Source organism: Periplaneta americana, chromosome 16, assembly GCF_040183065.1.
Source record: "Periplaneta americana isolate PAMFEO1 chromosome 16, P.americana_PAMFEO1_priV1, whole genome shotgun sequence".
NCBI lineage: Eukaryota > Metazoa > Arthropoda > Insecta > Blattodea > Blattidae > Periplaneta > Periplaneta americana.
In genome coordinates, this window is record NC_091132.1 from 40431052 (window position 1) to 40443310 (window position 12259).

Sequence of the window (12259 nt, forward strand, 5' to 3'; positions counted from 1 at the left end):
CCGACAGTGTGTGTGAGCCAGCAACACATTGTTGCCAAATTACGCAAACTTTATGCCTAATTTTCTAATTATCAATGCACTTAATTACAAAACGTGTAATAGGTTTTTTTTTTAATTTATTTTAATGTTGCATTCTCCCTTTCAATTTGCATGCTTATATAAGTCGAATGAGACCTTAAACATTAATTTTACAGTGACGAATGATACCAAAACAGTAAAAAAATAAAATCTTGGCATTCTGTTCCTTTGAAACAATTTCGATCAAATTATGATTACTTTGGCAATGTGTGTGTGTGTGTGTGTGTGTATGTGTGTGTATCCAATCCCACCCACTTCACTTGCGTGATTTGGGTTCCGCATGCTGCAGATAGATGGCAGAACTGTGACCCATTTTCTATTTGTACACCATTTCGGCGGGTCACGCTGTATATGGTGTATATCTGTGAAGAGTTATGTCGTGTACTAGGGTGAGTGTATGTGTAAGTAGTGTTGGAATGAATGATGATGATGAAGATGAGGAAGGAAGAAGGGGAAACCCGGTGTCGGCATGTAGCCTACTCCTGTCGAATAGTACCAAGGGGGCCGCCAGGCTTAACGTCCCCATCCGACAGACGAATCACTATCAACAGTGAAGTATGCCTTCTCTTCGTATGCACTGCAGAGAGATTTGGGATTTAACCCAGGCATATTGGTGCACAATCTAGTGATTAGAAGTTGTGCACCACCATCTCTCCTAGTCCCGAGGTAGAAATTTTATATTAAAATTTCTGACCCACAAGCAAGTGTTTACGATTAGAAGAAAAAACCCAAATACCACAAAAAAATATAATAGAAAAAAAGGTAATTTTCATTAGTTTTAATAATTTAACAAAAGTATTGGTCTTGTAAACCAAAAATAAGGAACACCCCCCCGGGAATCGAGCCCAGGCCAGCTAGTTTGGAAGTGGACACGCTACCACAGAGCTAACTCGACGGACTTATTTTGGCAATGTAGTTTGTGAAATATTGTGAAGCATTCTAATTCGAATAAAATGTTCTAATTTTTTTTTCTTTTATAAAATACACAACTTAGTAGTTGTTAGCAGCACATAGTTTTATTACGAAATTTGATCACAATATTACATTTAATACTAATGTAAAAACTGATAACACGGCATAATTATATAAGGCAAGTAGGTTGACAGAAGGGTTGTATTTATTGTACAAAAGCATGGCAATGTTTACAATTTTTCAGCCATATTAAGAAATGTGAAGTGCAGATTATTACCCTGCTGTGTTGCAATTGTCGGCAAGTAGATATATTAGCCTTTAACAACACAACAGGCTATATAATAGATCCTACTATCCACTTCGAATTGAATACAACTCAACTGGAAGATGTGAACAATGAGAAGAATCAAATTTATGGTCCAACTGTTCCTTATTACTTACATATGTATAAGTTACAAACTACTGAAATTATTGGGTTATCAGTGGGTGCTAGAGGCACGATTACAAAAAACGTATTAATTTCTGCAAAGAGTTCAATCTTGAATCCTCTTTGGCCAAGACTGTTTCTTTGATAGCTCTAAAATATTCAATCTATCTTCTGAGAAATTACATACCATATGTAAAGTAAATTAATAACACAATAATAATTATATTTCTCACGAAAACATTTTCATAAAATTGTACGTATTTACTAATACTTGTATATTTGATATACTTTGTCCTTCATGGCAACCTCTATTTTAGGAGAAGTTTGTTTACATATATATATATATATATATATATATATATATATATATATATATAATGTATTTGTTACCATAAAGTATAAATATCTCAGAAATAATAATCATAATCATTTATTGCATCCACTGATCATATACATGATATGGGACATGTCATATTTACAAACTAATAATTACATAATATACATAAAAGTAATAACTATAATTAAATGCAACACAAATACAAATATACAAAACTTGGAACTTGATTGAAGAAAACTACAGGTCGGTCGATTTCGGCTCCAAGTCCCGTTTGCAGTACGTATGTCTTGAAGTCGTGGGTCAATTTCAACCATCACGTCCTTCATGAGAAGACATCCTTCTCGAAGTCAGGATAATAGCAGTTAGGAAGATTTTAATTGTTATATTATTATGATCATAATAGCAGTTAGGAAGATTTTAATTATTATATTATTATGATCATAATAGCAGTTAGGAAGATTTTAATTATTATATTATTATGATCATAATAGCAGTTAGGAAGATTTTAATTATTATATTATTATGATCATAATAGCAGTTAGAAAGATTTTAATTATTATATTATTATGATCATAATAGCAGTTAGGAAGATTTTAATTATTATATTATTATGATCATAATAGCAGTTAGAAAGATTTTAATTATTATATTATTATGATCATAATAGCAGTTAGGAAGATTTTAATTATTATATTATTATGATCATAATAGCAGTTAGAAAGATTTTAATTATTATATTATTATGATCATAATCAGAAGCTTTATTATCATTCTAAATAAATACATAACTTCTCATTCTATGATTTATATAGTGGGCTTAATGGAAGAAGTTTGTAACTATGGTACACAGGAAAGCAATGAACCTTACCAACTTTTTCCAGTTAGCCCACGATATTAAATACATATAGTGTTTGGTACATATGTAATCATTTAACATTTATTTTTTAAGCCTGTGACATGGTGGGTTTCCACATTGAGGATTACTGCCTCAACTTCATCGACTGCTGTTCCCGAAGACTAGGCTGCAGAGTGGACCGCAACAACATGCTGGTTGAGCTAGCTGGTCGCACAGTCCATATTAAGGCGTTACCAATTGGCATTCCCTTCGATCGTTTCGTGCAGCTTGCGGAAACGACACCAAAGTTCCTAAAACTTGCAGAATCTGAGAAGATTATTCTTGGTGTTGACAGACTAGATTATACGAAAGGTAAGTCATTCAATATTCAGAATATGAATTGCATATTTACTTATAATAATAATAATAATAATAATAATAATAATAATAATAATAATAATAATAATAATAATAATAATAATAATAATTAAAAAAATAATAATCGCGATAGTTGCTCATTTGGGGTAAATTCATATAATTTAATTTTTGTTTTAATATTTAATATGGTCATTGCTGTTTAATGTAAAATAGAATAGTTTTTCATGTATTTAATATGTATTTTTGTAATACATGTGTACCGGTATATTAATAACAGTTTTATAAGGGAAGGTTTTCCATGTAATATGAGCCTTAAGACTTCAAACATTCATGTTGATCATACAACCTGTTAGTTCAGGGAAAACAGAAAGAGATATTTTCCTCAAAATCATCTTCAGTCTCTTGTTTAAGTATGGGATCTTCTCACATCCTAATACCACATACATACATACATACATACATACATACACCCTTCCGTCATTTCTTTCAACAGATTTGCACTTAATTCTTATATCATAAATTCATAATGCTTAAGCGTTGATGGACGAAATTTCTATTTTATACTATTTTTAAGGTAGAGACTTCATATTTTTCATCCCCTGGTTGTAAATATTCTTGCATATAAATTTCATTATGCTCAGATGAATGATTTTTGAATTATCCAAATTTAAGAAAAATAATTTTCATATTTCCAAAATCTACCTCCTCTTACAAAATTTAAGTTTCATGCATCACTCTTTTTTTTTTAAAGCATCTCTGATATAGTTAGAAAAGAACTATGTATCCAGAATTTTAAATTTACATCTATAACTGGGAGAGAAAAAATTAAAAAAATATATGCAACTACAAAATATAAACTTTCAGTATCCACTAAATATGTTTTATTTCTTAATTTCGGAAGTATTCAGTTTATCCAAAAAGTGATATTTTTGTTAATCACAATATATAGAACATTCAGTAAAAATTTCATGTTCCCAACATCAAAATTACAAGTCTTTACACTTCAACCCTGTCGAAATGTGCTGAAAAAAGCGTGAAAAATTTTCATGAAATTAAAGCCATTTATATATTCCGTAATTATTATGCTTCCAAACACCACAGAGCATTGAAACTTGCTCAACATATAAATAAGAGATTGCTGATGCACTTCTTCTTCTTCTTCTTCTTCTTCCTCTTCTTCTTCTTCTTCCAATCCCTGATGCTGTTAGGCATCGGGTTCACCTCTCTCCATCCATCTCTTCCAAATCTATCTTTACACATTTTTTTTTATCTCAACCATTGTCTTTCCACGATGTCATTTTTCACAAGAAAACGAAAATGAGATTTTTGACTGAAAATGACCAAAATTTCATCCATCTACCCCCTTAAGATGAAGTCAATAATTTACGTTTTTTCTTTTACTACAACAACAAAATGACAACTAACTACCGTGTTATTTTTAAATGTAGTGTTTTCTCTTTAAAAAATATAGGTGCTTCTAATTCTGCAAAATATTACATATGTCAGTGCAGAAAATTTTCTTCGAGATTTTCCTCTTAGTTCTCATTCTATCACTACAGCATTGCTTCCATATCTTCATCTCGCTGCACTAAATGTTTCCAATTTAAAATGATCATGCAAACTATTCAATACAGAACTGCCTACCACATAGCAATAGCTAAAAAAAAAAGCTGAAGTACATGATATAAAATTAATTATTTGCATACAGCTTATAATTATTTATATCATAGTTGAGATATACGAAGCTGTCAAGTAAACCTGTATAGGCATATATATAACAGGAGTAATAACAAGAACATTTCAATTTCTCTATAAATACTTCTCCTGCAGCAGTTTTGTTTAATAACAAATTAAACAATGTCTAACAGATAGAATACTTCAATGTTTCATATTTTAAAATTGTCTTCCAAAGTTACAGGAAATGTTTAAATTCACGGAAATATTGCAGAAGCTTTAGTTGGTTATTTAGTGAACAGAATTTCTAATGAGAAATTTGAATAATTCACAAACTTTCAGTAGTGGTGCAGTTTTAGAACTAAAATACATCACAAAAGTCGAATGGGCAACAAAATAATATGCTGAATAAGTTATGGGACCCTTTAAAATCAGCTAAAATCAGCATAATTACGTAAGACAACTATCTGGGGGAAGAGAGGGTGAATTTATGGAAAAAGATATAATGTATTTAAATAGACTATTACTGTACACTTTTACTATGTCATACTACTTTTGACCAATAAAATGGTATGAAGGGACGCCTTTGAACCAATCATGGCTGCTTATAGCACAATTTTATCACTTACGTAGCTTCTGTTTATTTTTATCGCTTCCCTAGCATTTGTTTGTTTTTATCACTTCCCTAGCATTTGTTGCCTGCACAGATAGTCGACTGAAAATGGCGGCTCTGTTCAAACGTTTTGGTGAAGGTAACATTAGTGAAATAGAATGTTAGTAAATCAATTAATATCTATTTTATTGCATTAGAGTAGGCCTACTTTATTTCTTCTAATCTTTATATGCTTTCTTCTGTTTTTATCACCCTCCTACCATTTGTTTCTTTGTTTGCCAATATTACAAAACTACAAATTCTTTATGGTACTATAAAACATGCTTTGCAATCGTCATTTGTTCACCACATAGACAGTCAACTGAAAATGGCGGCCCTGTTCAAATGTTTTGGCGAAGCCAACATTTGTGAAATAGAATTTATTGTATTAGAGTACTTTATTTCTTCTAATCGTGTAATAGTCAATTAAATCTCACTCGAGTTCTAATTTTCTCTAGATAAATCAAAAACCTCTAGTGAGATTTCTGTTGAAAATATCAAGAACAGATTATATTTTCACATTTAAGTGTCATATCCATTGCCAAGTAGAAAGCCTACATTATGCTGTATCATCAAATGACCAAAATTTATTTCAAACTAGAGGATTCTGAAGACAGATTACCAAAATCTGAATGATGCATAATAGTATGATACTGAGTAGATAAAACAGAATGAAATCTGAATAAAATTTTAATAAGAATTAATTATGATTTTTTTTTTTTAGGTCTAGTTCACAGAATTCTGGCTTTTGAACGTCTTCTGGAGAAATACCCAGAGCATGTGGAGAAGGTGACACTGCTGCAAATCTCTGTGCCTTCACGTACAGATGTTCGAGAGTACCGCCAGCTTAAGGAGGAGATGGACCAGCTTGTGGGTCGCATCAATGGACGCTTTTCTATGCCCAACTGGTCACCAATTCGTTATATTTACGGTGGAGTAACACAGGAACAATTAGCTGCTTTCTATCGTGATTCTGCTGTTGCTTTAGTAACACCACTAAGAGATGGCATGAACTTGGTAGCCAAAGAATACGTTGCTTGTCAGATCAGGGAGCCTGGAGTCCTCATTTTGTCACCATTTGCCGGTGCTGGCGGAATGATGCATGAAGCTCTAGTAGTAAACCCGTATGAGATCGACAAGGCTGCTGATACGATACACAGAGCCCTCCACATGCCCCTAGATGAACGAGAAGTGCGAATGAAGCAGCTTCGTCATCGAGAGCAACAAATGGATGTCAATCACTGGATGAATTCGTTTCTTGCTACAATGGGAGCAGTCAATAATGATGAAGACGATCCTCTATCTACAAAAATGACTCCACTAACACTAGATGATTTTGATCAGTATCTCAACAATCATATTGACACAATTTGTAAATTAAGTCTCATTCTAGATTACGATGGGACCCTGGCACCACTCACCTCCCATCCTGACTTGGCAATCATGTCAGACGAAACCAAGCGAGTCCTAGAACGATTATCTAATATGCCAGATGTGAACATTGCCATCATATCAGGCCGAAGCTTAGAAAATGTGAGAAGGATGGTGGGATTAGATCAATTAACATATGCGGGAAGTCACGGAATTGAGATTCTTCATCCAGATGGAACCAAATTTGTTCATCCTGTGCCATTTGAGTTTGCTGAAAAGCTCCGGGAGTTGGTACACGAACTGGAGAAAGAAGTAGGCCACAGCGGAGCTTGGGTAGAGCACAAAGGTGTGCTGCTCACATTCCATTACAGAGAGACACCTCCACAACAGAGAGATGAAATCGTAAGGAGAGCTTGTGAAATATTCCAGAATGCAGGGTTCCAGCCTCATGAGGCACACATGGCAATTGAAGCCAAGCCACCAGTGAAATGGGATCAAGGTCGGGCTTGTATACACATTCTCCGCACGATGTATGGTGCAGACTGGTCTGAAAGAGTTCGGATTGTATATGCTGGTACTGAAGCAGCCATGCAGGCTTTGTCCGGAATTGCTTGCACTTTTAGGGTAGATTCTTCACCTACAGTGAGAACAGCCGCAAATTTCAGACTGGAAGGACCAGATGCTGTGCTTACTATGTTAAAATGGGTAGAAAAACAGATGAACAAGAGATCACCTCGTATAACAAGATCTCCTCGTCTTAGTCGTTCACCAAAACACCAAAGAAAACAGAACACACTTGACTATAGTTTAAGTTTTGAAGATGAAGAGGATATTATTGGCAACTCATCTGGAAACTTTCTGACCAATGGAAGGCAACGACGTTATAATACTAATTCCCTTTCATCAAACTAACGACTAAGAAGACTATTGCATCTTCTGCACTGCTGCAGAACTGCACTTAGTCAATATCAAGTTTAGGTGATTGAACGAAAGCTAGTTGGATGCAATTCAACTAGATATGGTCTAGTCCAGTATTCATAGCCAAATATGGCTTGATCAGCTCAATGCAGAGAACTATCTTTAAGTCAGTATATAGACCAATGAAATACTAAACTTCAATGAGACGGAAATGATAGATAAGATAGGTCTATTTGACAAATTGCGGTATAATTTGATCCAGATCTTAATTTCAAATACCGGTAGGTATTTTGTGTGACATGTAGGCCTATCTAACTGCTAAAAACGTTTATCATTCAGTAAGATTCTAATAACGAATTTCATACAAATGATACTGATTACAAAAGATAATTTCGCCAGTATTTTCCTTTATATTACGTATAAAGTGTATATTTTCTGGTAGAATAATAATGAGGTATGGTACCTGGATCAACATTATAAAACTGTAATTTGTCTATCCATTTTTACAGTATTTTAACGTTCAAAAGTACATTCTTTTTTGTGTCTTAATCACAAGGATGCTGCAAGCACTCCTCAACCAGGAGTTATGATGGATATATCTTTACATTATATTGTGAATAGCAGTGAATAATTTATGTTCACAAGAGCCTAAGAATGCAGGAAAAATTAACTAAAGAAAACACCATGAAGTAACCTAATAAAGGTGCTATTCTTCATTCTTCTTGTGACTTTGTGTTAGCGAGTAGACTGCCTAAAACAATTTCATTTTTAAAGCCATTGTACCAATTGGAACCTACTGACATAAAATTGAAATTAAGAATCATGACATCACATTTCTATCTACAGTTTTGATATTTATAAAATACCATTATGCTTCATAATGATGATTTTCATCAGACACAACACAATTATGGCTGTTATTGAATGTATTGTCATAAAACGCATTCTCTTTGTAAATAAATTAGTAATTACAAATTAAATTAATTAATATTGGTATTTTTCTCTTGTTAATATATACATATATAAATGTTCTGCAGGTCTTTCACTGCAAACTCAGCATTCTCCAATTTTTTTTTTCTATTTTCTGCCTTCCTCTTAGTCTCCACATATGATCCGTATATCTTAATGTCGTCTATCATTTGATATCTTCTTCTGCCTGGAACTCTCACCCTTCACCATTCCTTCCAGTGCATCCTTCAGTAGGCAGTTTTTTCTCAGCCAGTGACCCAACCAATTGAGGCACTGAGATCAAAAATGGGAGTAGTCATGCAGAGGTCTCTTATGTACCAAGATGCATTAATACCTGATAATAGACATTTGTTTTCGAAAGATATGCAATTTATTTAGACGATAATACGATGCACAACTCCAAAGTGGGCATTGATATGTTATCATGGGTCTGATTAATGTCTTGAACAGCAGGATCTTTGTGCTGTCTGTACACTTGATCTTCTGTTAATGAGGAATCGTACTTTACCAGAATTCTGTTTGACTTACTTTAATCTTTATTCAATGTGATGTTTCCAAATTAGTTTACTATCTAAATGTATACCGGTACCTAGATATTTTACTGGATACTTTAATCATATCATACCAGTATTTAATGTTCAGATCAATTCACAAGTGGCTCTTGTTTTATTTTTATTACGAAGAAGAAAAAGTGCAACATTACGTAGTTTTACTGTCTTAAAAGCAGAATAATATAAAACCATCTGTGAATTAATTTGATGATTAAATATGCTATTGTTAAAGTAAGCAATAATTTATAACTGATTAGCCAACTGCCTCAACTCTTATTTTTAGCATACTTGTTTAGTTGTTAAAAGAAAGAAACGAACATGGGATTTATGACATCCCTTCGAAAATGTCTTTTATACTTGATATGCAATTTTAGGTTAGGTTAGAATGGATTTAAGGATAAACTGAATAGTACCACAATCAGGATGAATACATCCTATCCAATAATTAGATAACAGAACAAGATGCATCATTTGGAATGACAAAATTAAGATAAACAATTTGTATTTTAGTATAGAGGAATGTCTAGTAACTTAAAGGATCCGGATGTAGGCTCAGAAGAAAGAGAAAGAAACAGGAAAACTTTGAAGGAAAAAAATCAAGAATATCATGTCTAAAGGCGAGGTTAGTGACAAAAGTATGATTAGTGTACATAACAACAGTGAAGTGGTGAGTTCAGCAAAAGTTCCCGGGAAGTAGGCAGTGACATCACCTGAAGATGAAATAGGAGTGACACGAATTGGAATTCAGCAGACGCAACAACACATGACCTTAGTGCAATCATAGGAAAATAGTGGACAGCAGTGGGGGGCAATTCTGAAACGAGTGAAGAAACTAAGAACTAAATCGAGGCTGACGAGAAGTAGAGTAATGGAGGTAGGAGATAATTCAGGTAGCAGTGATGAATGAAGAGGGGAAAACAAGGCGAAAAAGCAGTATGACTTAAGGAAATGATGTGGAGGGAAATAAATCAAGAGAAAATAAAACTAAAACGTAAAATAAAGTAGAAATGTGGAAAAGTTAGCAGTGAAGTTTAAAAGTGCAAATAGATAGAGATGTGAAGTGAGGGTAAACGTGCAATAAAGGAGGGGGGGGGGAGGTGCAGAATTATAAGTATAATAATTTGGTGCAATAATGGGTGAGGAGTAAGGTTAGTGAAAGAAATGATGACAGACAAGAAAAGACACAGTCGAAACAATGTAACAACAAATTAAAAATAATTAATGACTTGTATGAAAGGGGTTGTAAAATGGGGAGACAGCACTGTATACTAATAATGTGAAGTGCCACCTCACCTAACAAATACATTCATTCAGGTACTGGTAATTAAAAAGTAAATGATCCTTGCAAGGGAATTTGGGGCTGTGAGGAAGAATGTATGTGAGCTCCAAGCTTATTAATAATTTGCCTCACTTCATTTTTCACAGTTCAATTGAGGGTGAGGGTGAAAAAAAATTATGGTTTATTTAATGATACTCGCAACTGCAGAGGTTATATCAGCATCACTGGTGTACCAGAATTTTGTCCCGGAAGTTCTTTTACATGCCAGTAAATCTACTGACAAGAGCCTTTCGCATTTAAACACACTTATATGCTATCGACCTGGGCCGGGGTCGAACCTGCAACCTCGAGCACAGAAGGCCAGCGCTACACTGATTACGCTACCCAGGGCAACTTAATTGAGGGAACTCAAAAAAATTTTGGAGAAAAGCAGAAAAATGAATGTAACTTAATAGTCACCACACCGGGAGAGGATGTCCAAAGCACGATTTGCAGCATAACCGAACAATAGCAGGACAGGTTCGCTGAAGATTTTAAAAGTCTAGACAGAGCAAGTGGTAAGAGAGGGTGTCACTATCCTTGCTAGACAAGGTATCTGAATCCTTGGACTAGGTGAGTGAAGGAAGTTCACTCAGAAGTTTCCAAGGCGACATACAAAAACCAAGGCACTAATTTGTGAAAGCTTTAATTTGGAAAATGTCTAAATTTATGATGAAGAGTATATAGGTCCATCCGTCCATGGCCCCTTTTCCTTCATGGCTTATCCCAATATTTGTCTTAGTACTTTGGGAAAATCATGGAAAGCAACAGGCAGGATGATTTGCCTCAATTTAGGAAACTAGCCAATTGGCTATTAAGTGACTATAATAAAATAGGGCCCAATCGACACTAAGGTCATAACATAGAGAAGGGTAGGTATTCTAACCAAGGGGGGAAAAGGAATCTGTTCCTAGCTTAAACAGTGGTTGTGGGTTACAGCTTGACTGTGTGGAATGATTGCAATGAAAGAAGGAGAAATGCAAGAAGAAACAGTTAAAAGGTAGGCCTACACTATCTCGCGTCTTCGCAAGGGAATTTGGGGCTGTGAGGAAAAACATAATTTGTGACCTCCAAAGCTGTTGCCCATTTCTCACACACTGTTTTTCATCATTCCATTGAATGAAATTAGAAGAATTTTGAAGGAGAAAAGCTGAAAATGGGGGCGCGCTTCCATACAGGGGCAGTGGTATTTCTCTAAGGTTAGAGCCCAGTTTAGGTGTGTATGTGTATTAATCGAAAAAAATGTCAGTAAACGATAACCACGGGAACGCCACCAAAAGACTGACTGAACAAACCAAACCTAACCTGTAATTGATCCTCGACCTTGTGAAAACTCGCTCATTTATTTTTCCAGATGTACGTACTGTATATTTGTAAAGTTCAATGAGCTAATCTCTGTTTCATCGTGAAAAAACGTAACACAAATCAAAGGTGTTCCGTGTGGGATGCGTAACGACTAACGAGATCTAAGATTCAATCCCGTTCGCCAAAATAATTTCCAATCTTCTACAAGTTACTTTTAACAGAAAATCTTAAATAGATTTGGTCAAACTGAATGTGATAGTAAGATTATCATTTTAATGAATAATGTTTAATGAGGCAAAATGATAGGATAACCTTAGGAACCTGCTTCCCTCGATGGCACATCATTAATAAATGCTGCAAAATGCAAATTACTTAAAATATTTTCTAGGCTATTTATGAATAGGTTTAGTACAAAACAAGAGTGCTATGACAGCCAGGAGCATAATTAAAATTAATACCTATACTCATTGCTACATAAAATGAAGAACCATTCCACTCCAGATTGCAGACTACATATCGATGTTTACAAGTGAC

General features: G+C 34.3%; 1 protein-coding gene and 1 long non-coding RNA gene across 4 annotated transcripts in view; one reads left to right on the forward strand and one right to left on the reverse strand.

Moving 5' to 3' along the window:
- Positions 1-8578, forward strand: part of LOC138692205 (uncharacterized) — a 58158-nt gene extending 49580 nt beyond the window's left edge. For all 3 annotated transcript variants that reach the window (XM_069815294.1, XM_069815292.1, XM_069815295.1), the window contains 2 exons: positions 2704-2961; positions 6018-8578. In XM_069815294.1, the coding sequence (XP_069671395.1) occupies positions 2704-2961; positions 6018-7576 (1817 nt within the window). In that variant the 3' untranslated portion in view covers positions 7577-8578. The remainder of the gene's footprint in view (positions 1-2703; positions 2962-6017) is intronic.
- LOC138692209 (uncharacterized) lies at positions 7880-12245 on the reverse strand. The gene is made up of 2 exons (XR_011330029.1): positions 12184-12245; positions 7880-8824 (listed from the first exon to the last, which is right to left on the reverse strand). It is a non-coding gene; the product is annotated as an uncharacterized lncRNA (long non-coding RNA).
- Positions 12246-12259: the final 14 nt, after the last annotated feature.